General features: G+C 42.7%; 5 protein-coding genes across 5 annotated transcripts; 2 read left to right on the top strand and 3 right to left on the bottom strand.

Moving 5' to 3' along the window:
* The first annotated feature begins 2 nt into the window (after positions 1-2).
* LOC126747624 (sorting nexin-4-like) lies at positions 3-4,065 on the top strand. The gene is made up of 4 exons (XM_050456366.1): positions 3-220; positions 274-1,182; positions 1,248-1,362; positions 3,957-4,065. Exons 1-4 carry the CDS (start codon positions 45-47, stop codon positions 4,011-4,013), a joined length of 1,257 nt encoding a protein of 418 aa, XP_050312323.1. The 5' UTR covers positions 3-44; the 3' UTR covers positions 4,014-4,065.
* Positions 4,058-5,924, bottom strand: LOC126747625 (cyclin-K). The gene is given in 3 exon segments (XM_050456367.1): positions 4,058-4,350; positions 4,352-5,164; positions 5,663-5,924. Coding segments are annotated over 3 exon segments (1,158 nt in total). The 5' UTR covers positions 5,760-5,924; the 3' UTR covers positions 4,058-4,102.
* A 213-nt stretch (positions 5,925-6,137) lies between these two features.
* On the bottom strand, positions 6,138-8,436 carry LOC126747621 (ubiquitin-40S ribosomal protein S27a). Its single transcript, XM_050456361.1, has 2 exons — positions 8,308-8,436; positions 6,138-6,678 (listed from the first exon to the last, which is right to left on the bottom strand). The coding sequence occupies exon 2, from the start codon at positions 6,670-6,672 to the stop codon at positions 6,202-6,204; it is 471 nt and encodes a 156-aa protein (XP_050312318.1). The 5' UTR covers positions 6,673-6,678; positions 8,308-8,436; the 3' UTR covers positions 6,138-6,201.
* LOC126747619 (ribosome biogenesis protein NSA2 homolog) lies at positions 6,768-8,426 on the bottom strand. The gene is made up of 2 exons (XM_050456359.1): positions 8,308-8,426; positions 6,768-7,596 (listed from the first exon to the last, which is right to left on the bottom strand). Exon 2 carries the CDS (start codon positions 7,573-7,575, stop codon positions 6,793-6,795), a length of 783 nt encoding a protein of 260 aa, XP_050312316.1. The 5' UTR covers positions 7,576-7,596; positions 8,308-8,426; the 3' UTR covers positions 6,768-6,792.
* An 861-nt stretch (positions 8,437-9,297) lies between the features above and the next one.
* LOC126747167 (tyrosine-protein phosphatase non-receptor type 21) lies at positions 9,298-27,855 on the top strand. The gene is given in 13 exon segments (XM_050455670.1): positions 9,298-9,546; positions 9,548-9,817; positions 9,871-10,282; positions 10,324-10,561; positions 10,618-10,772; positions 10,774-10,844; positions 10,846-11,092; positions 11,094-11,471; positions 11,523-11,894; positions 11,951-12,169; positions 12,239-12,421; positions 27,266-27,595; positions 27,657-27,855. Coding segments are annotated over 13 exon segments (3,084 nt in total). The 5' UTR covers positions 9,298-9,466; the 3' UTR covers positions 27,786-27,855.
* The last annotated feature ends 1 nt before the right edge of the window (position 27,856 follows it).

Here is a 27,856-nt window from a genome sequence, read left to right as displayed (position 1 = left end):
GCACCACTATTCTCAAGGTCAAACTTGTTTACCTACAGAATAAAATGGGCGAGCAGGAGCCCCGAACAAACGGCCCCCCTGAGGCCCCAGAAGTGAGTTTTGCCACTTTTCAGGGCTGCTTAATGAACCACATTGAAATTTCCGTGTCCGAGTCGGAGAAACGCAACAATGGGGCCCTGAACCTCAGGGACTTTTACACGGTGTACTTGATCGAAACGAAGTAAGTAAGCCCCCCCTGAGACCCTTAAAATCATTCATAATAATCACTTAAAGACCCACTGGATCAAGCACTAAACAGCCCCGAAAACATGCCACCGTGTGGCGCAGATACTCGGAGTTCGAGCGGCTGCTGAACTACTTGAGGATCAAGTTCCCGTTCGTCATCATGCCCCCGTTGCCCGAGAAACGGGTCATGTTCGCCTGGCAAAAGATCCCCAGCGACACCTTCGACCCCAACTTCATCGACCGCAGGAGGGCCGGACTGGAGAACTTTTTACTGAGGGCGGCCTCCCACCCCCTGCTGGGCTGGGACCCCCACTTCCTCCAATTCCTCCAAGAAGAAAACCCCTGGAGCGATACCAACTCGTACATCCAACTGATGGAAACAAAACTGAAGACTTTGAGTGTGGCGGTACGAGTCCGCAAGTCGCACCCCCGCTTCGAGGCCCTTCGGGACTACGGGGCCGAGTTCCAAAACTCCGTGACTCAGCTCCTTAAGAACCGGAGTCGTGTGGCGGAGCGGACTTATGCGGTGCACAAGTTGCACGCCAACTACGGGCGAGTGTTTAGCGAGTGGAGTGCGAGCGAGAGAGACGCCACGGGGGATTCCCTGCAACGCATCGGACACTACTTGGACTCGTTCGCCGCGTCGATAGATGGCGCTTTGGAGGACGAGGAGCTGCTCGCCGATCAACTCAAAGAGTATTTGTTCTTCGCGGAGTCTTTACAGGGGGTGTGCGGGAACAGGGAGGCCCTACAGCTGCAACTGGAGGACTCGGAGGAGGCGGTGACGAGCAGGAACGCGGAGAGGGCGCGGGTGCGGCAGGGCAAGTCCCTAGGGCTCATGTCGCGCCTGTTTGGGGCCGTGGATACGGAGGAGGTGAGGGAGTTCAAAGCGAACGAGCTGGAGCAACGGATTCGAGAGGGTGCGGCCCTGGTGGACGAGCGGAAGGGTCAGTTGGAGTAAGTTGTGTTTTGTTTTTGTGGTGGTGGTGGAGGGAAGTTTTTTTTTTTGTTTTGGTTGCTAGGGAGTTCACTCAGAAGGCCTTGAAGGAGGTGGAACGGTTCCAGAAGCAGAAGGTGGCCGACCTGTCAGAGACTTTGGCCAATTACGCTTTTTTGCAACTGAAAACGGCTAAAAAGGTACGAATTTCACCACTGGAGACTGTTTGACAGCTATTTTACACATTTATTAACTTAAATAACGTAATTTTTTGACTTAAAGTCATTTTTTTGAGAAAACAAATTTTCGAAATTTTTTTGTGCCCTTATTATGAAAGTTGGAAAAAAATGTCATAAGGATTTTTTGATGCTAATTTAATGTTTTACCTTATGGTAATTTTGTTTTTTGATTTTTCAAAAAATTTTTTTTTTCGAAATTTTTGAGGTCAAAAATGAGCTGTTTTTGAAGAATCGCCCATAGCTCCCTTAATATGCAATTTAGGGCAAAAAGGTATTCTAGCTTTTTTTTAGGCATTCTTACATAGAATGCAATACAAAAATAAAAACATCAATTTTCTTCATAGTTTCAGAGGAAAATGGGAAAATATGAAAATCGGTTTTCTTGAATTATCTCGAAAATGATCGCAGATAAAAATGTGAAATATTTTGCAAATGGTAGTCCTCCTTAGGCCCAATAACTTTTGTTTAAACAATTTTTCTCTCAGCCTTAAAGATTTCCCAAAAAAAAAATAAAAACCATTTTTTAGAGAATTTCCCTAGGGTAGACCCTTCAAATTTTTGGGTCAAAAATCGATTTTTTTAAATTTGCATTTTTCATTTTAGAAGTTTACTTACAGCAATTCTAATATATTTTTCCCTCTTAAAACATCACTAATTTGTCAATTTTTTGAGTTTGAGCCAATTTTTGAGGCTTTTTTGAGTAATTCTATTTTTCAACATTTTTTTGTGCCCTTATTATGAAAGTTGGAAAAAAGTGTCATAAGGATTTTTTGATGCTAATTTGATGTTTTATCTTGTGGTAATTTTGTTTTTTGATTTTTCAAAAAAATTTTTTTTTCGAAATTTTTGAGGTCAAAAATTGAGCTGTTTTTGAAGAATCGCCCATAGCTCCCTTAATATGCAATTTAGGGCAAAAGGGTATTCTAGCTTTTTTTTAGACATTCTTACATAGAATGCATTACAAAAATAAAAACATCAATTTTCCTCATAATTTCAGAGAAAAATGGGAAAATATGAAAATCAGTTTTTTTGAATTTTCTCAGAAATGGTCACAGATAAAATTATGAAATATTTTGCAAAAGGTAGTCCTCCTTAGGCCCAATAACTTTTGTTTGAACAATTTTTCTCTAAACCTTAAAGATTTTTCACAAAAAAATAAAAACCATTTTTTAGAGAATTTCCCTGGGGTACAACCCTTCAAATTTTTGGGTCAAAAATCGATTTTTTAAAATTTGTATTTTTGATTCTGGAAAGTTACTTAAAGCAATTCTAATATATTTTCCCCTCTCAAAACATCTCTAATTTCTCAATTTTTTGAGTTTAGGCCAATTTTTGAGGCTTTTTTGAGTAATTCTATTTTTCTAATTTTTTTTGTGCTCTTATTATGAAAGTTAGAAAAAAGTGTCATTGGGATTTTTTAATGCTAATTTAATGTTTTATCTTGTGGTAATTTTGTTTTTTGATTTTTCAAGAAAAATTTTTTTTTCGAAATTTTTGAGGTCAAAAATTGAGCTGTTTTTGAAGAATCGCCCATAGCTCCCTTAATATGCAATTTAGGGCAAAAAGGTATTCTAGCTTTTTTGTAGGCATTCTTACATAGAATGCAATACAAGAATAAAAACATCAATTTTCTTCATAGTTTCAGAGAAAAATGGGAAAATATGAAAATCAGTTTTTTTGAATTTTCTCAGAAATGGTCACAGATAAAATTATGAAATATTTTGCAAAAGGTAGTCCTCCTTAGGCCCAATAACTTTTGTTTGAACAATTTTTCTCTAAACCTTAAAGATTTTCCAAAAAAAAATAAAAACCATTTTTTAGAGAATTTCCCTAGGGTTACACCCTTCAAATTTTTGGGTCAAAAACCGATTTTTTTTAAATTTGCATTTTTGATTCTGGAAACTCACTTACAGCAATTCTAATATATTTTCCCCTCTTAAAACATCTCTAATTTTTCAATTTTTTGAGTTTAAGCTAATTTTTGAGGCTTTTTTGAGTAATTCTATCTTTCTACATTTTTTTGTGCTCTTATTATGAAAGTTAGAAAAAAGTGTCATAAGGATTATTTGATGCTAATTTAATGCTTTATCTTATGGTAATTTAGTTTTTTGATTTTTCAAAAAAAAATTTTTTTTCAAAATTTTTGAGGTCAAAAATTGGTCTTTTTTTAAAGAATCGCCCATAACTTCCTTAATATGCAATTTAGGGCAAAAAGGGATTCTAGCTATTTTTTAGGCATTATTACACAGAATCCAACACAAAAATAAAAACACTAATTTTCCCCATAGTTTCAGAGAAAATTGGGAAAACATAAAAATCAGTTTTCTTGAATTTTCTCGAAAATGGTCACAGATAAAATTATGAAATATTTTGCAAATGGTAGTCCTCCTTAGGCCCAACAACTTTTATTAAAATGATTTTTCTCTAAACCTCAACGATTTTTCACAAAAAAATAAAAACCGTTTTTCAAAGAATTTCCTCGAGGGTCAACCTGCAAATTTTGTTGCCATTTTTTGTCATACATTGCAAATTAATACAAAAAAATTGTCTTTTAGGGGCTCCAGACCTGGACCCAGATCCGAGAGTGCCTCCTCAACATTCCCACCAACTAATTAACGTACATTTATAAACTTTCACTCAAAATTAAACAAATTCATTAACAAACCATTGTGTTTTATTATTATTATTTGAAATAAACAATTCAAGTGGAAGGAAAGAAAGGTCTATGCGGGGGCGGTAACCCGTTCGAATAAAAAGGCGGCGGGGGCGGCGGAGGCCCGTTCGGCGGCGGCACGCGCACTTGATTAAACGGCGGCGGCCCCACGAAGGGCGGAAACACGTTCGGGGGCGGCTGCGCGTGCATGTGATTCGGAGGCGGCGTGTTAACCGGCGGCGCGGCGAACGGAAACGCCCCCAAGGGGGGCGGCGCGTGAGTGAAGCTCTGATACGCGTTAAAGGGCGGCATTACGTCCCCGACGCCCGTGGGGGGCGGCGGCAGGCGCGTGTCGATCTGCACCGGCGGACTGGGCGGCCGTTTTTTCCGCGCTCCCGTTGGCGGGGCGGGCGGGCGGCGAGGTGGAGGGGGCGGTCGCCGCCGCCGCCCTCGGGGGACTCTCCGACGGTGATTTTGGGGCCGGTTGCGAGTACAAGTCGAGCACCTGGTGGCAAATGTCCTCCAGGAGGTCCATGGTGATGTCCTCGACGAACATGTCCCACCAGCGGAGGTGTTTCGCGTTACGCCCCACCCAGTCGACCACCTCGAATTTGCTCAATTTGCCCGCCAAATAAACCAACGCGACCGCGATTATTTCCGGTTCCCACTGTAGGCACAGGGTGGTGCACAGACTGTCGTTGACAAAGGTCCAGGCCATCTGCACCATCTTCTGTAGCTTCGCCTTGTCCCCCTTGAGGCACTTGGCGTACTTGAGGAGGTACTGGTACGGATGCTCCACTTGCAGATCGAACTTGATGGTCTGCAAGAGGATCCGCTCCAGGGTCATGACCTCTTCTTTGGGGTCGGTGCCGAAAGTGGTGAACTTTTGGTCGGTGAGTAAGTTGCGGGCGATTTTGATGATGTCTTTGCACTTTTTTGGCGTTTCCTCCACTTTACCGGCGAGGAACAGGCAACAACATGCTGTTACGTATCTGGGGAACTGTTGAAACGAGTGAAACATGTAAAACCTGTGGAAATAGACGACTCCTGTGGCCGTCGTGTTGTAGCCCAGGTCCATTTTCATTCCTGTATCAATTATGAATCTGGCACCTAAATAGGACAGACAGACAGGCAGGTACATTTGTGTTTCTTTTTTACCTAATCGTGGGTGAAGTGCAGAATGGAGAAACATTGTACACTATTTCCTTATACCAAAATTAACAAAACCATTCTGCATCTCGCTATTTTATTAAGTAGGAATAAGAACAGTAAAAAAATTTAATTTTTGGTAAGGTTAATGAACTTTTCTGTATCCTAACTACCGCCCAGTAGTAACAGCATACAATAATGCATAAAAACAGTGGGGAAGCATTAATAACTACAAAACTTGCTTTTCTTGATAAAGTTAACCTTTAGAAACTAAACAAACACTCTTAATAGGTCCCATAGGGGCTCTTTACTACGTTTATAGACACAGGACAAACTCTTTCATCAATAAATTCAGTAAAGCAATGGAGCAATAGATAAACTTAATAAACAATTTCTGTTGAGAATTCTATATACTTTGGGTCATCTTAAATGCAAATAAAAGTATAAAAAGGGACTAACCTTCTTTCCTGTAGCGCATTTCAGTCTTATAATCGAGCCCCTCCGCTATCGAGGGGGTGACCCGCAGCTCCTTTTTCTCGTAATACCACCCGGGCATCCTTCGATCCTGTTACGTAATTATTAAAGAGGGCACTATTTACTGCATCCACTAACTTAAACACACACTCGGGCCCCACTAATGGGAGTGAAACTCCACTAAAAGAGCCCCAATTTATTATTATTATTCTGGGAAATGTATTTGTAAACTAATACAGCTGAGTCATGACGTTTGACAGGAAGGAAACGTCATTAGTTTGACAGCGGCGGTCATCTATGAACGGATGGCGGAACTAATGAAACTTTGACAGCTGTCAGATTAAGACAGATGTCATTTAGTTTCGCTATTGGTTCATAGATGGCGCCACATCTTTTTTTTTTTTTTTTAGTATTTTGAGGATGTTTATTGTAAAGGGTTTAAATAAATGAAAGAAATAAACAATTTTTACGATTTTTATTTTACATAATAGTCATTTTAAAGTTAAAAAAAAACAAACAGGGAATTATTTTTCCTCCGGTTTGGAGAAGACCAGGGTGAAGCCGCACTTGCCGCAGTAGTGGCGGTCCTCCATGGCGGCCATGAAGACTCCCGCCCCGCACTGCTCCCCGGGACACTCCCGCCTCAACCGGTGGATCTTCCCGTTCTCGTCCACCTTGTAGTACTTCAGCACGGCCAGTTTGACCTTCTTCTTCTTGTGTTTGATCTTCTTGGGGGTGGAGTAGTTCTTCTTCTTGCGCTTCTTGGCTCCGCCCCGGAGTCTTAGCACCAGGTGCAGGGTCGACTCCTTCTGGATGTTGTAGTCGGAGAGGGTGCGGCCGTCCTCCAATTGTTTCCCCGCGAAAATCAAACGCTGCTGGTCCGGGGGAATCCCCTCCTTGTCCTGGATCTTCGCCTTGACGTTCTCGATGGTGTCAGACGGCTCCACCTCGAGGGTGATCGTCTTACCCGTGAGGGTCTTCACAAAGATCTGCATGGTGAACTGCCAGAGAGAGAAAGAACCAACCGATAAACACAACCGCAATTAAACCAAACCCAAACAATCAAAGACAATAAAACAAATTAAATTTCAAAAAAACCCTTTTAATCAACAAAATTAAACCAATAACACGGCATTAATGCAGCCATCGTTCTCAGGATTGTTGGTGACTTGGGCGTACTTCCCCCAAACCACTTTCCCCGCCTGCGTCACCAGGCCCAACTCGGAAATGTTCACCTCGATGACGGTTCCCTTGGTGATGACCCCCAAACTGGTGAACATGGGCGAGCTGGGGTTCTTCTTCACCCCGATGATGGGCAGACAGAAGGTGGCCTTGAGCTCCGGATGGGTGACGTGGGCCTTCTTGAACCTCAGCGCCATCGGCCTGATGAATCTCTCAAACTTGGGGGGTTTCCTGGTAAAACCTTCACCCACAAACGTGACCTTCGTGACCATCCGTTTCCAGGCTTTCCTCTTGGACTTGCCCGACTTGACGACTTTCAAGACTTCGGCGTCTGCCTGCGCCCGCACTTTGGGAATGGGGACGTCCCACTTGCCCGCCTTCTCTTTTCTCTTTTGTTTGATCATGTTGGACAAGACTTTGGCCCTGGACTGGACGTCACGGTCCAGCAGGTACACTGGCAGGGCCCCCTCGCCCACTTTCTCGTTCGCTTTGTTTTTAGTCTTCTTCTCTTCGTGGGCCTTGATCTTCTTCTTCATTTGGATCTTCTCGTTGCGTCTCTCTTTGTTGAATATTTTCGCTTTGATGCCGCGCAGTTGGCGGGTCTTTTGTGACCGTTTGTGGGGCTCCCTGGCCTCCCTCTTCCGTTTGCGCTCCTCATAATCCAGACGGCGCCCGTACAGTTTACGGTGCCGTTCAATGTATTCGTTTTGTGGCATTTTGGTGGGTTACTTCGGGGGCTAAAACAAAGAGAACATTGACAGCATTTCATTGCGACCATCCATGTCCATGTGCACATTGAACTGAACTAATTACTTTGAAAGGAGATACTGAATGTTTTCTTAATGCTGTGTAACCCACCAAATTGCATGTAAATAACTACCATAATGTCACCTACCTCTCAATGGCACCTAAAAGACACTGTGCACACACCAAAAACACCCTGTATCTCCATTGTCGACTGACTATTTCAGTCGACAGGACTAAACTAGGGCTTAAATGCACACATAAACATTACTATGATAATCCAAAGAGCTCTCACACCACTCAAAATAAACGAAAATACCAATAAATCACAGGGCATTCATGTCAAACCTAGTGGAAACGTTTCGGGGTCACATTAACCTATTTACATATTAAAATTCCTGTCTACAGAGGATAATATAAAAAGAATTTTAACAAATAACCATTTGAAAAGAGGAATTGAATATATACGACTCGTTAGTCAGACAATAAAGCCGGTAAAAGCCCTAAAAAACATAACAGACAACGTGCCCCAACTCACATAACCTCAAAAAAACAAAACTCGAAATAAAACGATATTTCGCTACACTGAGTAAAAATAAAAGGTTCTGGTGTATACAGGATTAAAGACTCAACTTATTACTGTACGAAATTACCCCCAATTAGGGCTGAAAACAATAGGAAAATAGAAAAAAAACGGTACTTACAATCCTATTCCACTAACCACCAAGCAGACTCCATGAAAGAAAGAAATTTGGCATATACTGACAAGTGACTGCATGTCCACCTGGCTTGTGTTACAATGTTGCCAAGATTTCCCGTAAGAAAAACCCCTGAAAAACACTTAAATATCAATAAAAAAATTATATAGAACTTTTAAAAGGTCCAAAACTTGCTTTATATAGTAAAAGCAACAGCAATTAATCCAGCAAACGTAATTACCTAATCTAACCTTAAAATATGCATAATATAGTAAAAGTCAATTACATAAAAAATCCGTAAATCTGCTAGCAAATTCGTTACTAACGGGCAACATTGCAAAACACACTAGCGCCATCTAGACACCAGTAACTAAACTAAATTGAAAAATGGTTCGGTGGTCGACTCCTAGGTGGCGCCACAGTATTCTAAAACACTCCCGCTCGGGCATAAGGACTTCTTTCATACTAAAATGGGCTCTACAAGCTAAAATAATGATCAGAATAACCTGATTTTTGGTATGTGGAGTCCTTTTCAATGGTACTAACTATAGAAAATGCTCAAAACAGCCAGAGCTTTAATATTTAAGAGATACCTACGTCAGACTTAAAATATATGAATGGAACAGTACTGTACAGCCTAAAGTTGAAATAGGAGACTGCTGTTTTTTTCGTCTGTAGAGTCCTTTTGGGACGTACTATTCATAGAAGTACGCAAAAGAGCAGCAGCCCTAACATTATCCAAAATCCTACGGCAGAACCGAATGCATATGGACATTCTGCCAGGGCATAAGGAATTCTTTTTCCTAAAATAGCCCTACAGGCCAAACTAAACCGACCGATTATGATGATTTTTTGGAACGTATATTCCATTTTAAACGTACTATTCACAGAAACACTCAAAAACAGCTGGAGCCCCAATATTTCCCAAAAAACCTACGTCAAAAATGTCTCTGTCAATCAGCTTTTCTTAGGTTACCGTATCAAGTTTATTTGTTTACCTTTTTAGTGGGTGGTGTTTTATTTTCTATTTTTAGTTAATTTCCTTAGTAATCTTTTAATTTCGACACAAAGGAACCTCGAGAGCCTCGGCCCTGAGATGCCTCCCGTCCCTTCTCCCCCCTAAACGACTCCCTCATCCGCTCGTGCTCCACTTAAACCTCGCGCAATGCCCTTTAAGCTGCTTAAGAAGTCCCGCCATTACAGTGTGGTGTCGAAGAGTCTGTTCGTCATTTCCGTGGAAATCCTGGGACGGTACCAACGTGGAGTGCACCCTCTCCTCCGAGAGTACCGGCCAGGATTGTCTGGACGTGGTGTGCCAGAAACTGGGCCTGAACCAGCTCAAGTTCTTCGGCCTCCAGTACGTCAGCTGCCACGGGGAGGGCACCTTCCGCTGGCTGGAACTGGACAAACCCATGAAGAGGCAACTGGACAAACACGCCCGAGGACTCTCGGTCTATTTGCGGGTGATGTATTACGTTATTTCAGGTGTGAGGCTCATTACCGATGAGGTCACCAGGTAATTGAACCCTTTTGGGGTGTCTTTAGGCTTTAATGCTTGATTCCGTGTAGGTACCACTACTTTTTACAATTGAAACAGGACATAATCGAGGGCAGACTGGGGTGCAGCCCTCAGCAGGCCACCGAACTGGCCAGTTACTCCATGCAGGCGGAGTTCGGGAACTTCGACGCCGAACGACACACCGCCCTCTACTTGAAGGAGTTCCAACTATTCCCCAAGACCTGGAACGATCCCGTTTTCCTGGAATCCCTCACGGAGGCGGCCAGTAGACAACACGCCGCCCTCCACAACTTACCCCAGAGTACCGCCGAGGAGTACTATATCTGTGCCTGTCAGAAGCTGGAGGGGTACGGGGAGGAGGAGTTTCATGTGAAGGACAAGGAGGGAAACGCTGTTGCCATCAGTATAGGACTCACTGGGGTCTCGGTGTTCTTATTCGGACAAGCCCTCAAGGAGATATTGGTGAGTTCCCTGGGGGTGAATGGGGGGCTCTTCTTAGTGATTTATGGGGTTCCAGTTGGTCGGATATTAGCAATGTGATCAACCATAAGAAGGAGTTCTTGATCGAGTCGGTGGGTGGGGTGGAGAAGGCGGATTTCCTGTTTGGGGACGTGGAGAGTGCCAAGAACGCCTGGAGGTTCTGCGTGCTGCAGCACATTTTCTTCAGGCAGTTCGAGCTGGACGGGGGGGACAACGATCCCGCGGGGGAACCGCCCCGGATTCCAGTCGCAACCCCAAGAGGTGAGATCCGGACAGCTGCTTTCAACCAAGGGCACCGTTTACCGTCTTTTGTTTAGGATCCCCGCGAGCTGGACAGCTGCGAGGACCTGACTCGCTATCCCGCTTCCTCCCAGTGGGACCTCAAGGTCACCTCCACCCAGAGTCTGTCTCAACGCGCCCAGTCCACCTCCTGTCTCGACCTGCACTCCACCTCGGCCACTGCGACAGAGAGAGAGAACCTGCGGAACCTGCTGCCCTCGTACCGCCCCGCCCCCGACTACGAAACGGCCGTGCAGCAAAAGTACAACGGCCGCACCCCCACCAACCACCTGCAGGTCTACAGCTCCCATCCGGAGATCCATTATCCGGACATCACGCGAAACACCCTGCCGCCCCTTCGTCGCCCAGCAACAACAGCCCCACCAGCAACAACTCTGGCTGTACAAACAGCCGCCCTCTTACCCCCCGTCGGTGCGAATCTGCTCCAACTCCACCCCCGACTTGGCGGTGGGCGGCATCAATCACCACCACCTGCACCAACTACTCTCACGAGATGTGTGGGCAGAGTGTGATGCTGAGGGCGGCGCAGCAGCAGCAGCAGCAGCCCCTCCATCCCCACTACGGTCGATACCTGCCGCCCCCGCCGCCGCCCCCTCCCCCCAACGCGGTCATCATCGAGAACCCGAACATCACCAAGCACATCAAGAAGGTCCTGGACGAGCACGGGAACATCATCTACTGCATGCCCGCCAACATGAAGGAGATCCTGCAGGAGCAGGAGCCGATTTACGAGAACATCCCGAGGGCGTGGCGCAGGGGGCGGCAGCCGGAGGCGGAGCAGGAGGAGACGCGCAGCAGGGCGCAGAGCATCCACTCCGCCCCCCCGGAGATCAGTCAGGTGGTGAATCACTCGCTGGTGAACGCGTTACAAGTAAGAGAAGCCTTGAAAAAATCAAATTCGTTCATTAATGCACCCTTTTAGGCTCAACTCACGTTTTCTCCCCCAACCCCAACAGCAGCAGCAGCAGCAGCAGAATCCTCCTCACGTGAAAACGTTTACGCCAACATCCCGAATGTTCTGGAATCTCCAGTGCGGCAAGTGCAGATGCCGCACGACTCAACACCCTCTCCCCCGCCCCCTCCTCCGCCCCTCCTGAACACCAGCACGGGCAGCAACAAGTCACAGAAGAAACGAAGATGGGGCCTCCTGATGGGCAGGGGGAAGTCGGAGGAGAAAATCAAGAGTGCCACCCTGAAGCCGGAAAAGAGGAAGGAGGCGGGGCAGCAGCATCGCTGGTCCACGGGGCAGCCGAAGTTTAACCCTCTGCCCCCCAGCATCACCAAGGAGGCGATGGTGCGTTGGGTTGTTTTACCTGATCCCTGGTGGTGATGTTAATGGGTGACTTTCAGTGTCAACTGTTGGAGAACAAACTGGGCGACAGTCAGCTGTTTTTCGAGTTCGAGAAAATTCCCAAGAAGAAGGAAAACGGGGACTTTTCCAGCGCGCTGTTGCCGGAAAACGCGCCCTTCAACCGGTTCAAGGACGTGCTGCCCTACGAGGAAAACCGAATCCGACTCACCCCCACCAAGGGAAACAAATACGGATACATCAACGCGTCCCATATCACGGTAATAACCGACTAAGGGAGGAGGGAAAGTGAATTTTCACGATTTTCCGGGTTTTTCTTTTGTTTGCAGGCGACGGTGGGCAGTAAACAGCGTTTCTACATCGCGGCGCAGGGCCCCACCAGGGCGACTCTGCCCTACTTCTGGCAGTGCGTGTGGGAGGCGGAGGTGTATCTCATGGTGCAGCTGACGGACCACACGGAGGACCTGATTTATCTACCAGACGCTGACGAAAGGAGCGTTAATGTGGGGAAGGTCAGTTTGGGGTCAAGTGATGGTAGAAGTTCATACGACTATAACTCCCTTGCTGATAGATTGATCCTCACGAGAATTAGTATTAGTGGAGTCCAAACCTTCCCCTGTCACCTACTAGAAACAATCCAGACCAATTTTAACTCCAAGGCCTTTTAAAAAATAAAAAACTACCTTGAGGTTGGCGCCTTCACCATTTTTTCATTGCCAATTTTCAACCTGTAATAACTACGTTCCTCATTGTTCGATTAACAGGAAAATCAACAGTAATGGAGTTCAGAGCTTCTCGAATCGCCTACAAAAAACCATGTTATTAAACTTTACCTTTAAGACCATTAAAAGAATAACACAAAAATTTAAGTCTATATTTCCTTAATACCAACTTTCACACCCTCATGCTTTTCTTCCTGGTCAATTTTAATCTATGAAACTTGGTAGGATTCAAGTCTGTCTGGTCTACTTTTGAACTGTAAAACCCCCTTAGTCCAGCTCCTTCTCTGTTCTGAGTTACAGACAGTAAAAATTTAGGAAAAAGTCCCTCGGAGCCAAATTTTACATGCTCATAACTTTTTTCCTGGTTTGTTTCAAGCAATGAAACTTGGTAGAATTCAAGTCTGTCTGGTCTACTTTTGAATTGTAAAACTCACTTAGTCCAACTCCTTCTCTGTTCTGAGTTACAGACAGTAACAATTTAGGAAAAAGTCCCTCGGAGCCAAATTTTACATGCTCATAACTTTCTTCGTGGTTTGTTTCAAGCAATGAAACTTGGTAGGATTCAAGTCTGTCTGGTCTACTTTTGAACTGTAAAACCCCCTTAGTCCAGCTCCTTCTCTGTTCTGAGTTACAGACAGTAACAATTTAGGAAAAAGTCCCTCGGAGCCAAATTTTACATGCTCATAACTTTCTTCCTGGTTTGTTTCAAGCAATGAAACTTGGTAGAATTCAAGTCTGTCTGGTCTACTTTTGAACTGTAAAAACCCCTAGTCCAGCTCCTTCTCTGTTCTGAGTTACAGACAGTAACAATTTAGGAAAAAGTCCCTCGGAGCCAAATTTTACATGCTCATAACTTTCTTCCTGGTTTGTTTCAAGCAATGAAACTTGGTAGGATTCAAGTCTGTCTGGTCTACTTTTGAACTGTAAAACCCCCTTAGCCCAACTCCTTCTCTGTTCTGAGTTACAGACCGAAACAGTTAAGGTAAAAGTCCCTCGGAGCCAAATTTCACATGCTCATAACTTTCTTCCTGGTTTGTTTCAAGCAATGAAACTTGGTAGGATTCAAGTCTGTTTGGTTTACTTTTGAACTGTAAAACCCCCTTAGCCCAACTCCTTCTCTGTTCTGAGTTACAGACAGTAACAATTTAGGAAAAAGTCCCTCGGAGCCAAATTTTACATGCTCATAACTTTCTTCCTGGTTTGTTTCAAGCAATGAAACTTGGTAGAATTCAAGTCTGTCTGGTCTACTTTTGAACTGTAAAAACCCCTTAGTCCAGCTCCTTCTCTGTTCTGAGTTACAGACAGTAACAATTTAGGAAAAAGTCCCTCGGAGCCAAATTTTACATGCTCATAACTTTCTTCCTGGTTTGTTTCAAGCAATGAAACTTGGTAGGATTCAAGTCTGTCTGGTCTACTTTTGAACTGTAAAACCCCCTTAGCCCAACTCCTTCTCTGTTCTGAGTTACAGACCGAAACAGTTAAGGTAAAAGTCATTTTTTGCAAAATTTCACATGCTCATAACTTTCTTCCTGGTTTGTTTCAAGTAATGAAACTTGGTAGGATTCAAGTCTGTTTGGTCTACTTTTGAACTGTAAAACCCCCTTAGCCCAACTCCTTCTCTGTTCTGAGTTACAGACAGTAACAATTTAGGAAAAAGTCCCTCGGAGCCAAATTTCACATGCTCATAACTTTCTTCCTGGTTTGTTTCAAGCAATGAAACTTGGTAGGATTCAAGTCTGTCTGGTCTACTTTTGAACTGTAAAACCCCCTTAGCCCAACTCCTTCTCTGTTCTGAGTTACTGACAGTAACAATTTAGGAAAAAGTCCCTCGGAGCCAAATTTTACATGCTCATAACTTTCTTCCTGGTTTGTTTCAAGCAATGAAACTTGGTAGGATTCAAGTCTGTTTGGTCTACTTTTGAACTGTAAAACCCCCTTAGCCCAACTCCTTCTCTGTTCTGAGTTACTGACAGTAACAATTTAGGAAAAAGTCCCTCGGAGCCAAATTTCACATGCTCATAACTTTCTTCCTGGTTTGTTTTAAGCAATGAAACTTGGTAGGATTCAAGTCTGTCTGGTCTACTTTTGAACTGTAAAACCCCCTTAGTCCAACTCCTTCTCTGTTCTGAGTTACAGACCGAAACAGTTAGGGTAAAAGTCATTTTTTGCAAAATTTCACATGCTCATAACTTTTTTCCTGGTTTGTTTCAAGCAATGAAACTTGGTAGGATTCAAGTCTGTCTGGTCTACTTTTAAACTGTAAAACCCCCTTAGCCCAACTCCTTCTCTGTTCTGAGTTACAGACCGAAACAGTTAGGGTAAAAGTCATTTTTTGCAAAATTTCACATGCTCATAACTTTTTTCCTGGTTTGTTTCAAGCAATAAAACTTGGTAGGATTCAAGTCTGTCTGGTCTACTTTTAAACTGTAAAACCCCCTTAGTCCAACTCTTTCTCTGTTCTGAGTTACAGACAGTAACAATTTAGGAAAAAGTCCCTCGGAGCCAAATTTCACATGCTCATATCTTTCTTCCTGGTTTGTTTCAAGCAATGAAACTTGGTAGGATTCAAGTCTGTCTGGTCTTCTTTTGAACTGTAAAACCCCCTTAGTCCAACTCTTTCTCTGTTCTGAGTTACAGACAGTAACAATTTAGGAAAAAGTCCCTCGGAGCCAAATTTCACATGCTCATAACTTTCTTCCTGGTTTGTTTCAAGCAATGAAACTTGGTAGGATTCAAGTCTGTCTGGTCTACTTTTAAACTGTAAAACCCCCTTAGCCCAACTCCTTCTCTGTTCTGAGTTACAGACAGTAACAATTTAGGAAAAAGTCCCTCGGAGCCAAATTTCACATGCTCATATCTTTCTTCCTGGTTTGTTTCAAGCAATGAAACTTGGTAGGATTCAAGTCTGTCTGGTCTTCTTTTGAACTGTAAAACCCCCTTAGTCCAACTCTTTCTCTGTTCTGAGTTACAGACAGTAACAATTTAGGAAAAAGTCCCTCGGAGCCAAATTTCACATGCTCATAACTTTCTTCCTGGTTTGTTTCAAGCAATGAAACTTGGTAGGATTCAAGTCTGTCTGGTCTACTTTTGAACTGTAAAACCCCCTTAGCCCAACTCCTTCTCTGTTCTGAGTTACTGACAGTAACAATTTAGGAAAAAGTCCCTCGGAGCCAAATTTCACATGCTCATAACTTTCTTCCTGGTTTGTTTCAAGCAATGAAACTTGGTAGGATTTAAGTCTGTCTGGTCTACTTTTAAACTGTAAAACCCCCTTAGCCCAACTCCTTCTCTGTTCTGAGTTACAGACCGAAACAGTTAGGGTAAAAGTCATTTTTTGCAAAATTTCACATGCTCATAACTTTTTTCCTGGTTTGTTTCAAGCAATGAAACTTGGTAGGATTCAAGTCTGTCTGGTCTACTTTTGAACTGTAAAACCCCCTTAGTCCAACTCCTTCTCTGTTCTGAGTTACAGACAGTAACAATTTAGAAAAAAGTCCCTCGGAGCCAAATTTCACATGCTCATAACTTTCTTCCTGGTTTGTTTCAAGCAATGAAACTTGGTAGGATTCAAGTCTGTCTGGTCTACTTTTGAACTGTAAAACCCCCTTAGTCCAACTCCTTCTCTGTTCTGAGTTACAGACAGTAACAATTTAGGAAAAAGTCCCTCGGGGCCAAATTTTACATGCTCATAACTTTCTTCCTGGTTTGTTTTAAGCAATGAAACTTGGTAGGATTCAAGTCTGTCTGGTCTACTTTTGAACTGTAAAACCCCCTTAGTCCAACTCCTTCTCTGTTCTGAGTTACAGACCGAAACAGTTAGGGTAAAAGTCATTTTTTGCAAAATTTCACATGCTCATAACTTTTTTCCTGGTTTGTTTCAAGCAATGAAACTTGGTAGGATTCAAGTCTGTCTGGTCTACTTTTAAACTGTAAAACCCCCTTAGCCCAACTCCTTCTCTGTTCTGAGTTACAGACCGAAACAGTTAGGGTAAAAGTCATTTTTTGCAAAATTTCACATGCTCATAACTTTTTTCCTGGTTTGTTTCAAGCAATAAAACTTGGTAGGATTCAAGTCTGTCTGGTCTACTTTTAAACTGTAAAACCCCCTTAGTCCAACTCTTTCTCTGTTCTGAGTTACAGACAGTAACAATTTAGGAAAAAGTCCCTCGGAGCCAAATTTTACATGCTCATAACTTTCTTCCTGGTTTGTTTCAAGCAATGAAACTTGGTAGGATTCAAGTCTGTCTGGTCTACTTTTAAACTGTAAAACCCCCTTAGCCCAACTCCTTCTCTGTTCTGAGTTACAGACAGTAACAATTTAGGAAAAAGTCCCTCGGAGCCAAATTTTACATGCTCATAACTTTCTTCCTGGTTTGTTTCAAGCAATGAAACTTGGTAGGATTCAAGTCTGTCTGGTCTACTTTTGAACTGTAAAACCCCCTTAGCCCAACTCCTTCTCTGTTCTGAGTTACAGACCGAAACAATTTAGGAAAAAGTCCCTCGGAGCCAAATTTCACATGCTCATATCTTTCTTCCTGGTTTGTTTCAAGCAATGAAACTTGGTAGGATTCAAGTCTGTCTGGTCTTCTTTTGAACTGTAAAACCCCCTTAGTCCAACTCTTTCTCTGTTCTGAGTTACAGACAGTAACAATTTAGGAAAAAGTCCCTCGGAGCCAAATTTCACATGCTCATAACTTTCTTCCTGGTTTGTTTCAAGCAATGAAACTTGGTAGGATTCAAGTCTGTCTGGTCTACTTTTGAACTGTAAAACCCCCTTAGCCCAACTCCTTCTCTGTTCTGAGTTACAGACCGAAACAATTTAGGAAAAAGTCCCTCGGAGCCAAATTTCACATGCTCATAACTTTCTTCCTGGTTTGTTTCAAGCAATGAAACTTGGTAGGATTCAAGTCTGTCTGGTCTACTTTTGAACTGTAAAACCCCCTTAGCCCAACTCCTTCTCTGTTCTGAGTTACAGACAGTAACAATTTAGGAAAAAGTCCCTCGGAGCCAAATTTCACATGCTCATAACTTTCTTCCTGGTTTGTTTCAAGCAATGAAACTTGGTAGGATTCAAGTCTGTCTGGTCTACTTTTGAACTGTAAAACCCCCTTAGCCCAACTCCTTCTCTGTTCTGAGTTACAGACCGAAACAATTTAGGAAAAAGTCCCTCGGAGCCAAATTTCACATGCTCATAACTTTCTTCCTGGTTTGTTTCAAGCAATGAAACTTGGTAGGATTCAAGTCTGTCTGGTCTACTTTTGAACTGTAAAACCCCCTTAGCCCAACTCCTTCTCTGTTCTGAGTTACAGACCGAAACAGTTAAGGTAAAAGTCATTTTTTGCAAAATTTCACATGCTCATAACTTTCTTCCTGGTTTGTTTCAAGCAATGAAACTTGGTAGGATTCAAGCCTGTCTGGTCTACTTTTGAACTGTCAAACCCCCTTAGCCCAACTCCTTCTCTGTTCTGAGTTACAGACAGTAACAATTTAGGAAAAAGTCCCTCGGGGCCAAATTTCACATGCTCATAACTTTTTTCCTGGTTTGTTTCAAGCAATGAAACTTGGTAGGATTCAAGCCTGTCTGGTCTACTTTTGAACTGTCAAACCCCCTTAGCCCAACTCCTTCTCTGTTCTGAGTTACAGACAGTAACAATTTAGGAAAAAGTCCCTCGGGGCCAAATTTCACATGCTCATAACTTTTTTCCTGGTTTGTTTCAAGCAATGAAACTTGGTAGGATTCAAGCCTGTCTGGTCTACTTTTGAACTGTCAAACCCCCTTAGCCCAACTCCTTCTCTGTTCTGAGTTACAGACAGTAACAATTTAGGAAAAAGTCCCTCGGGGCCAAATTTTACATGCTCATAACTTTCTTCCTGGTTTGTTTCAAGCAATGAAACTTGGTAGGATTCAAGCCTGTCTGGTCTGCTTTTGAACTGTCAAACCCCCTTAGCCCAACTCCTTCTCTGTTCTGAGTTACAGACAGTAACAATTTAGGAAAAAGTCCCTCGGGGCCAAATTTTACATGCTCATAACTTTCTTCCTGGTTTGTTTCAAGCAATGAAACTTGGTAGGATTCAAGTCTGTCTGGTCTACTTTTGAACTGTAAAACCCCCTTAGCCCAACTCCTTCTCTGTTCTGAGTTACAGACAGTAACAATTTAGGAAAAAGTCCCTCGGAGCCAAATTTCACATGCTCATAACTTTCTTCCTGGTTTGTTTCAAGCAATGAAACTTGGTAGGATTCAAGTCTGTCTGGTCTACTTTTGAACTGTAAAACCCCCTTAGCCCAACTCCTTCTCTGTTCTGAGTTACAGACCGAAACAAATTAGAAAAAAGTCCCTCGGAGCCAAATTTCACATGCTCATAACTTTCTTCCTGGTTTGTTTCAAGCAATGAAACTTGGTAGGATTCAAGTCTGTCTGGTCTACTTTTGAACTGTAAAACCCCCTTAGCCCAACTCCTTCTCTGTTCTGAGTTACAGACCGAAACAGTTAAGGTAAAAGTCATTTTTTGCAAAATTTCACATGCTCATAACTTTCTTCCTGGTTTGTTTCAAGCAATGAAACTTGGTAGGATTCAAGCCTGTCTGGTCTACTTTTGAACTGTCAAACCCCCTTAGCCCAACTCCTTCTCTGTTCTGAGTTACAGACAGTAACAATTTAGGAAAAAGTCCCTCGGGGCCAAATTTCACATGCTCATAACTTTTTTCCTGGTTTGTTTCAAGCAATGAAACTTGGTAGGATTCAAGCCTGTCTGGTCTACTTTTGAACTGTCAAACCCCCTTAGCCCAACTCCTTCTCTGTTCTGAGTTACAGACAGTAACAATTTAGGAAAAAGTCCCTCGGGGCCAAATTTCACATGCTCATAACTTTCTTCCTGGTTTGTTTCAAGCAATGAAACTTGGTAGGATTCAAGTCTGTCTGGTCTACTTTTGAACTGTAAAACCCCCTTAGCCCAACTCCTTCTCTGTTCTGAGTTACAGACCGAAACAGTTAAGGTAAAAGTCATTTTTTGCAAAATTTCACATGCTCATAACTTTCTTCCTGGTTTGTTTCAAGCAATGAAACTTGGTAGGATTCAAGCCTGTCTGGTCTACTTTTGAACTGTCAAACCCCCTTAGCCCAACTCCTTCTCTGTTCTGAGTTACAGACAGTAACAATTTAGGAAAAAGTCCCTCGGGGCCAAATTTTACATGCTCATAACTTTCTTCCTGGTTTGTTTCAAGCAATGAAACTTGGTAGGATTCAAGCCTGTCTGGTCTGCTTTTGAACTGTCAAACCCTCTTAGCCCAACTCCTTCTCTGTTCTGAGTTACAGACAGTAACAATTTAGGAAAAAGTCCCTCGGGGCCAAATTTTACATGCTCATAACTTTCTTCCTGGTTTGTTTCAAGCAATGAAACTTGGTAGGATTTAAGCCTGTCTGGTCTACTTTTGAACTGTCAAACCCCCTTAGCCCAACTCCTTCTCTGTTCTGAGTTACAGACCGAAACAGTTAAGGTAAAAGTCATTTTTTGCAAAATTTCACATGCTCATAACTTTCTTCCTGGTTTGTTTCAAGCAATGAAACTTGGTAGGATTCAAGCCTGTCTGGTCTGCTTTTGAACTGTCAAACCCCCTTAGCCCAACTCCTTCTCTGTTCTGAGTTACAGACAGTAACAATTTAGGAAAAAGTCCCTCGGGGCCAAATTTCACATGCTCATAACTTTTTTCCTGGTTTGTTTCAAGCAATGAAACTTGGTAGGATTCAAGCCTGTCTGGTCTACTTTTGAACTGTCAAACCCCCTTAGCCCAACTCCTTCTCTGTTCTGAGTTACAGACAGTAACAATTTAGGAAAAAGTCCCTCGGGGCCAAATTTTACATGCTCATAACTTTCTTCCTGGTTTGTTTCAAGCAATGAAACTTGGTAGGATTCAAGTCTGTCTGGTCTACTTTTGAACTGTAAAACCTCCTTAGCCCAACTCCTTCTCTGTTCTGAGTTACAGACAGTAACAATTTAGGAAAAAGTCCCTCGGAGCCAAATTTCACATGCTCATAACTTTCTTCCTGGTTTGTTTTAAGCAATGAAACTTGGTAGGATTCAAGTCTGTCTGGTCTACTTTTGAACTGTAAAACCCCCTTAGCCCAACTCCTTCTCTGTTCTGAGTTACAGACCGAAACAATTTAGAAAAAAGTCCCTCGGAGCCAAATTTCACATGCTCATAACTTTCTTCCTGGTTTGTTTCAAGCAATGAAACTTGGTAGGATTCAAGTCTGTCTGGTCTACTTTTGAACTGTAAAACCCCCTTAGCCCAACTCCTTCTCTGTTCTGAGTTACAGACCGAAACAATTTAGAAAAAAGTCCCTCGGAGCCAAATTTCACATGCTCATAACTTTCTTCCTGGTTTGTTTCAAGCAATGAAACTTGGTAGGATTCAAGTCTGTCTGGTCTACTTTTGAACTGTCAAACCCCCTTAGCCCAACTCCTTCTCTGTTCTGAGTTACAGACAGTAACAATTTAGGAAAAAGTCCCTCGGGGCCAAATTTCACATGCTCATAACTTTCTTCCTGGTTTGTTTCAAGCAATGAAACTTGGTAGGATTCAAGTCTGTCTGGTCTACTTTTGAACTGTAAAACCCCCTTAGCCCAACTCCTTCTCTGTTCTGAGTTACAGACCGAAACAGTTAAGGTAAAAGTCATTTTTTGCAAAATTTCACATGCTCATAACTTTCTTCCTGGTTTGTTTCAAGCAATGAAACTTGGTAGGATTCAAGCCTGTCTGGTCTACTTTTGAACTGTCAAACCCCCTTAGCCCAACTCCTTCTCTGTTCTGAGTTACAGACAGTAACAATTTAGGAAAAAGTCCCTCGGGGCCAAATTTTACATGCTCATAACTTTCTTCCTGGTTTGTTTCAAGCAATGAAACTTGGTAGGATTCAAGCCTGTCTGGTCTGCTTTTGAACTGTCAAACCCTCTTAGCCCAACTCCTTCTCTGTTCTGAGTTACAGACAGTAACAATTTAGGAAAAAGTCCCTCGGGGCCAAATTTTACATGCTCATAACTTTCTTCCTGGTTTGTTTCAAGCAATGAAACTTGGTAGGATTTAAGCCTGTCTGGTCTACTTTTGAACTGTCAAACCCCCTTAGCCCAACTCCTTCTCTGTTCTGAGTTACAGACCGAAACAGTTAAGGTAAAAGTCATTTTTTGCAAAATTTCACATGCTCATAACTTTCTTCCTGGTTTGTTTCAAGCAATGAAACTTGGTAGGATTCAAGCCTGTCTGGTCTACTTTTGAACTGTCAAACCCCCTTAGCCCAACTCCTTCTCTGTTCTGAGTTACAGACAGTAACAATTTAGGAAAAAGTCCCTCGGGGCCAAATTTCACATGCTCATAACTTTTTTCCTGGTTTGTTTCAAGCAATGAAACTTGGTAGGATTCAAGCCTGTCTGGTCTACTTTTGAACTGTCAAACCCCCTTAGCCCAACTCCTTCTCTGTTCTGAGTTACAGACAGTAACAATTTAGGAAAAAGTCCCTCGGGGCCAAATTTTACATGCTCATAACTTTCTTCCTGGTTTGTTTCAAGCAATGAAACTTGGTAGGATTCAAGCCTGTCTGGTCTGCTTTTGAACTGTCAAACCCCCTTAGCCCAACTCCTTCTCTGTTCTGAGTTACAGACAGTAACAATTTAGGAAAAAGTCCCTCGGGGCCAAATTTTACATGCTCATAACTTTCTTCCTGGTTTGTTTCAAGCAATGAAACTTGGTAGGATTCAAGTCTGTCTGGTCTACTTTTGAACTGTAAAACCCCCTTAGCCCAACTCCTTCTCTGTTCTGAGTTACAGACAGTAACAATTTAGGAAAAAGTCCCTCGGAGCCAAATTTCACATGCTCATAACTTTCTTCCTGGTTTGTTTTAAGCAATGAAACTTGGTAGGATTCAAGTCTGTCTGGTCTACTTTTGAACTGTAAAACCCCCTTAGCCCAACTCCTTCTCTGTTCTGAGTTACAGACCGAAACAATTTAGAAAAAAGTCCCTCGGAGCCAAATTTCACATGCTCATAACTTTCTTCCTGGTTTGTTTCAAGCAATGAAACTTGGTAGGATTCAAGTCTGTCTGGTCTACTTTTGAACTGTAAAACCCCCTTAGCCCAACTCCTTCTCTGTTCTGAGTTACAGACCGAAACAATTTAGAAAAAAGTCCCTCGGAGCCAAATTTCACATGCTCATAACTTTCTTCCTGGTTTGTTTCAAGCAATGAAACTTGGTAGGATTCAAGTCTGTCTGGTCTACTTTTGAACTGTCAAACCCCCTTAGCCCAACTCCTTCTCTGTTCTGAGTTACAGACAGTAACAATTTAGGAAAAAGTCCCTCGGGGCCAAATTTCACATGCTCATAACTTTCTTCCTGGTTTGTTTCAAGCAATGAAACTTGGTAGGATTCAAGTCTGTCTGGTCTACTTTTAAACTGTAAAACCCCCTTAGCCCAACTCCTTCTCTGTTCTGAGTTACAGACCGAAACAGTTAGGGTAAAAGTCATTTTTTGCAAAATTTCACATGCTCATAACTTTCTTCCTGGTTTGTTTCAAGCAATGAAACTTGGTAGGATTCAAGTCTGTCTGGTCTACTTTTAAACTGTAAAACCCCCTTAGCCCAACTCCTTCTCTGTTCTGAGTTACAGACCGAAACAGTTAGGGTAAAAGTCATTTTTTGCAAAATTTCACATGCTCATAACTTTCTTCCTGGTTTGTTTCAAGCAATGAAACTTGGTAGGATTCAAGCCTGTCTGGTCTACTTTTGAACTGTCAAACCCCCTTAGCCCAACTCCTTCTCTGTTCTGAGTTACAGACAGTAACAATTTAGGAAAAAGTCCCTCGGGGCCAAATTTTACATGCTCATAACTTTCTTCCTGGTTTGTTTCAAGCAATGAAACTTGGTAGGATTCAAGCCTGTCTGGTCTGCTTTTGAACTGTCAAACCCTCTTAGCCCAACTCCTTCTCTGTTCTGAGTTACAGACAGTAACAATTTAGGAAAAAGTCCCTCGGGGCCAAATTTTACATGCTCATAACTTTCTTCCTGGTTTGTTTCAAGCAATGAAACTTGGTAGGATTTAAGCCTGTCTGGTCTACTTTTGAACTGTCAAACCCCCTTAGCCCAACTCCTTCTCTGTTCTGAGTTACAGACCGAAACAGTTAAGGTAAAAGTCATTTTTTGCAAAATTTCACATGCTCATAACTTTCTTCCTGGTTTGTTTCAAGCAATGAAACTTGGTAGGATTCAAGTCTGTCTGGTCTACTTTTGAACTGTAAAACCCCCTTAGCCCAACTCCTTCTCTGTTCTGAGTTACAGACAGTAACAATTTAGGAAAAAGTCCCTCGGAGCCAAATTTCACATGCTCATAACTTTCTTCCTGGTTTGTTTCAAGCAATGAAACTTGGTAGGATTCAAGTCTGTCTGGTCTACTTTTGAACTGTAAAACCCCCTTAGCCCAACTCCTTCTCTGTTCTGAGTTACAGACCGAAACAATTTAGGAAAAAGTCCCTCGGAGCCAAATTTCACATGATCATAACTTTCTTCCTGGTTTGTTTCAAGCAATGAAACTTGGTAGGATTCAAGTCTGTCTGGTCTACTTTTGAACTGTAAAACCCCCTTAGCCCAACTCCTTCTCTGTTCTGAGTTACAGACCGAAACAGTTAAGGTAAAAGTCATTTTTTGCAAAATTTCACATGCTCATAACTTTCTTCCTGGTTTGTTTCAAGCAATGAAACTTGGTAGGATTCAAGCCTGTCTGGTCTACTTTTGAACTGTCAAACCCCCTTAGCCCAACTCCTTCTCTGTTCTGAGTTACAGACAGTAACAATTTAGGAAAAAGTCCCTCGGGGCCAAATTTCACATGCTCATAACTTTTTTCCTGGTTTGTTTCAAGCAATGAAACTTGGTAGGATTCAAGCCTGTCTGGTCTACTTTTGAACTGTCAAACCCCCTTAGCCCAACTCCTTCTCTGTTCTGAGTTACAGACAGTAACAATTTAGGAAAAAGTCCCTCGGGGCCAAATTTCACATGCTCATAACTTTCTTCCTGGTTTGTTTCAAGCATTGAAACTTGGTAGGATTCAAGTCTGTCTGGTCTACTTTTGAACTGTAAAACCCCCTTAGCCCAACTCCTTCTCTGTTCTGAGTTACAGACCGAAACAGTTAAGGTAAAAGTCATTTTTTGCAAAATTTCACATGCTCATAACTTTCTTCCTGGTTTGTTTCAAGCAATGAAACTTGGTAGGATTTAAGCCTGTCTGGTCTACTTTTGAACTGTCAAACCCCCTTAGCCCAACTCCTTCTCTGTTCTGAGTTACAGACAGTAACAATTTAGGAAAAAGTCCCTCGGGGCCAAATTTTACATGCTCATAACTTTCTTCCTGGTTTGTTTCAAGCAATGAAACTTGGTAGGATTCAAGCCTGTCTGGTCTGCTTTTGAACTGTCAAACCCCCTTAGCCCAACTCCTTCTCTGTTCTGAGTTACAGACAGTAACAATTTAGGAAAAAGTCCCTCGGGGCCAAATTTTACATGCTCATAACTTTCTTCCTGGTTTGTTTCAAGCAATGAAACTTGGTAGGATTCAAGTCTGTCTGGTCTACTTTTGAACTGTAAAACCCCCTTAGCCCAACTCCTTCTCTGTTCTGAGTTACAGACAGTAACAATTTAGGAAAAAGTCCCTCGGAGCCAAATTTCACATGCTCATAACTTTCTTCCTGGTTTGTTTCAAGCAATGAAACTTGGTAGGATTCAAGTCTGTATGGTCTACTTTTGAACTGTAAAACCCCCTTAGCCCAACTCCTTCTCTGTTCTGAGTTACAGACCGAAACAATTTAGAAAAAAGTCCCTCGGAGCCAAATTTCACATGCTCATAACTTTCTTCCTGGTTTGTTTCAAGCAATGAAACTTGGTAGGATTCAAGTCTGTCTGGTCTACTTTTGAACTGTAAAACCCCCTTAGCCCAACTCCTTCTCTGTTCTGAGTTACAGACCGAAACAGTTAAGGTAAAAGTCATTTTTTGCAAAATTTCACATGCTCATAACTTTCTTCCTGGTTTGTTTCAAGCAATGAAACTTGGTAGGATTCAAGCCTGTCTGGTCTACTTTTGAACTGTCAAACCCCCTTAGCCCAACTCCTTCTCTGTTCTGAGTTACAGACCGAAACAGTTAAGGTAAAAGTCATTTTTTGCAAAATTTCACATGCTCATAACTTTCTTCCTGGTTTGTTTCAAGCAATGAAACTTGGTAGGATTCAAGCCTGTCTGGTCTACTTTTGAACTGTCAAACCCCCTTAGCCCAACTCCTTCTCTGTTCTGAGTTACAGACCGAAACAGTTAAGGTAAAAGTCATTTTTTGCAAAATTTCACATGCTCATAACTTTCTTCCTGGTTTGTTTCAAGCAATGAAACTTGGTAGGATTCAAGCCTGTCTGGTCTACTTTTGAACTGTCAAACCCCCTTAGCCCAACTCCTTCTCTGTTCTGAGTTACAGACAGTAACAATTTAGGAAAAAGTCCCTCGGGGCCAAATTTCACATGTTCATAACTTTTTTCCTGGTTTGTTTCAAGCAATGAAACTTGGTAGGATTCAAGCCTGTCTGGTCTACTTTTGAACTGTCAAACCCCCTTAGCCCAACTCCTTCTCTGTTCTGAGTTACAGACAGTAACAATTTAGGAAAAAGTCCCTCGGGGCCAAATTTTACATGCTCATAACTTTCTTCCTGGTTTGTTTCAAGCAATGAAACTTGGTAGGATTCAAGCCTGTCTGGTCTGCTTTTGAACTGTCAAACCCCCTTAGCCCAACTCCTTCTCTGTTCTGAGTTACAGACAGTAACAATTTAGGAAAAAGTCCCTCGGGGCCAAATTTTACATGCTCATAACTTTCTTCCTGGTTTGTTTCAAGCAATGAAACTTGGTAGGATTCAAGTCTGTCTGGTCTACTTTTGAACTGTAAAACCCCCTTAGCCCAACTCCTTCTCTGTTCTGAGTTACAGACAGTAACAATTTAGGAAAAAGTCCCTCGGAGCCAAATTTCACATGCTCATAACTTTCTTCCTGGTTTGTTTCAAGCAATGAAACTTGGTAGGATTCAAGTCTGTCTGGTCTACTTTTGAACTGTAAAACCCCCTTAGCCCAACTCCTTCTCTGTTCTGAGTTACAGACAGTAACAATTTAGGAAAAAGTCCCTCGGGGCCAAATTTTACATGCTCATAACTTTCTTCCTGGTTTGTTTCAAGCAATGAAACTTGGTAGGATTCAAGCCTGTCTGGTCTGCTTTTGAACTGTCAAACCCCCTTAGCCCAACTCCTTCTCTGTTCTGAGTTACAGACAGTAACAATTTAGGAAAAAGTCCCTCGGGGCCAAATTTTACATGCTCATAACTTTCTTCCTGGTTTGTTTCAAGCAATGAAACTTGGTAGGATTCAAGCCTGTCTGGTCTACTTTTGAACTGTCAAACCCCCTTAGCCCAACTCCTTCTCTGTTCTGAGTTACAGACAGTAACAATTTAGGAAAAAGTCCCTCGGGGCCAAATTTCACATGCTCATAACTTTCTTCCTGGTTTGTTTCAAGCAATGAAACTTGGTAGGATTCAAGTCTGTCTGGTCTACTTTTGAAGTTCCTCTTTCATCTTCAGGACTACCAAGTGTGGTGGGAGTTTTCGCAGAAAACCGGCCACTGCATCACCAGCAAGATCCGCCTGTGCCAGACGGCGTCGCGACGCTACCGCACCATGTGGCACCTGCACTACACCGAGTGGGGCGACCGGGGCGGCTGCCCCACCGCCGCCCCCCACTTCCTCGGCTTCCTCGAGGAGATGCAGAGCGTCTTCCAGCACTCGATGACCGAAATTCCGCCGGGGCACAACAAAAACCCCCCGATCCTCGTGCATTGCACCGCGGGCGTCGGCAGGACCGGACTCACCATCTTGGCCGACCTGCTCCTGTACACGGTGGACCATAATCAGGTGCCCCTTGCGACTGTTATTTGTTTTTCTAGACGTTTTTTTTTTGTTTTTTTTTAATTAGGAGGTTTGCATCCCCGGGGTGGTCGCCCTTTTGAGGCAGCAACGTCCCCAAATGGTCCAGACGGTCGCCCAGTATCGGTTCGTCTATTCCCTGCTCATCCACTACTTGAAACAGACCAGACTTATTTAGTTTTTTGTTTTTTTTTTAATAAGAGGCCATTTATTGTGTGTAATTTTGATTTAATTGATAAGTGAAACTAT

This window comes from Anthonomus grandis, chromosome 19 (assembly GCF_022605725.1).
Source record: "Anthonomus grandis grandis chromosome 19, icAntGran1.3, whole genome shotgun sequence".
Lineage (NCBI taxonomy): Eukaryota > Metazoa > Arthropoda > Insecta > Coleoptera > Curculionidae > Anthonomus > Anthonomus grandis.
This window is presented reverse-complemented; position numbering and strand designations above follow the sequence as displayed.

Excerpts from the sequence above, each read along its gene's own strand:
- LOC126747624 (XM_050456366.1), top strand. The coding sequence starts at position 45 with ATGGGCGAGCAGGAGCCCCGAACAAACGGCCCCCCTGAGGCCCCAGAA. Across the intron at positions 1,183-1,247 it reads GAGCGGAAGGGTCAGTTGGA|GGAGTTCACTCAGAAGGCCT; the intron begins GTAAGTTGTGTT and ends TTTGGTTGCTAG. Across the intron at positions 1,363-3,956 it reads AACTGAAAACGGCTAAAAAG|GGGCTCCAGACCTGGACCCA; the intron begins GTACGAATTTCA and ends ATTGTCTTTTAG.
- LOC126747621 (XM_050456361.1), bottom strand. The coding sequence starts at position 6,672 with ATGCAGATCTTTGTGAAGACCCTCACGGGTAAGACGATCACCCTCGAG.
- LOC126747619 (XM_050456359.1), bottom strand. The coding sequence starts at position 7,575 with ATGCCACAAAACGAATACATTGAACGGCACCGTAAACTGTACGGGCGC.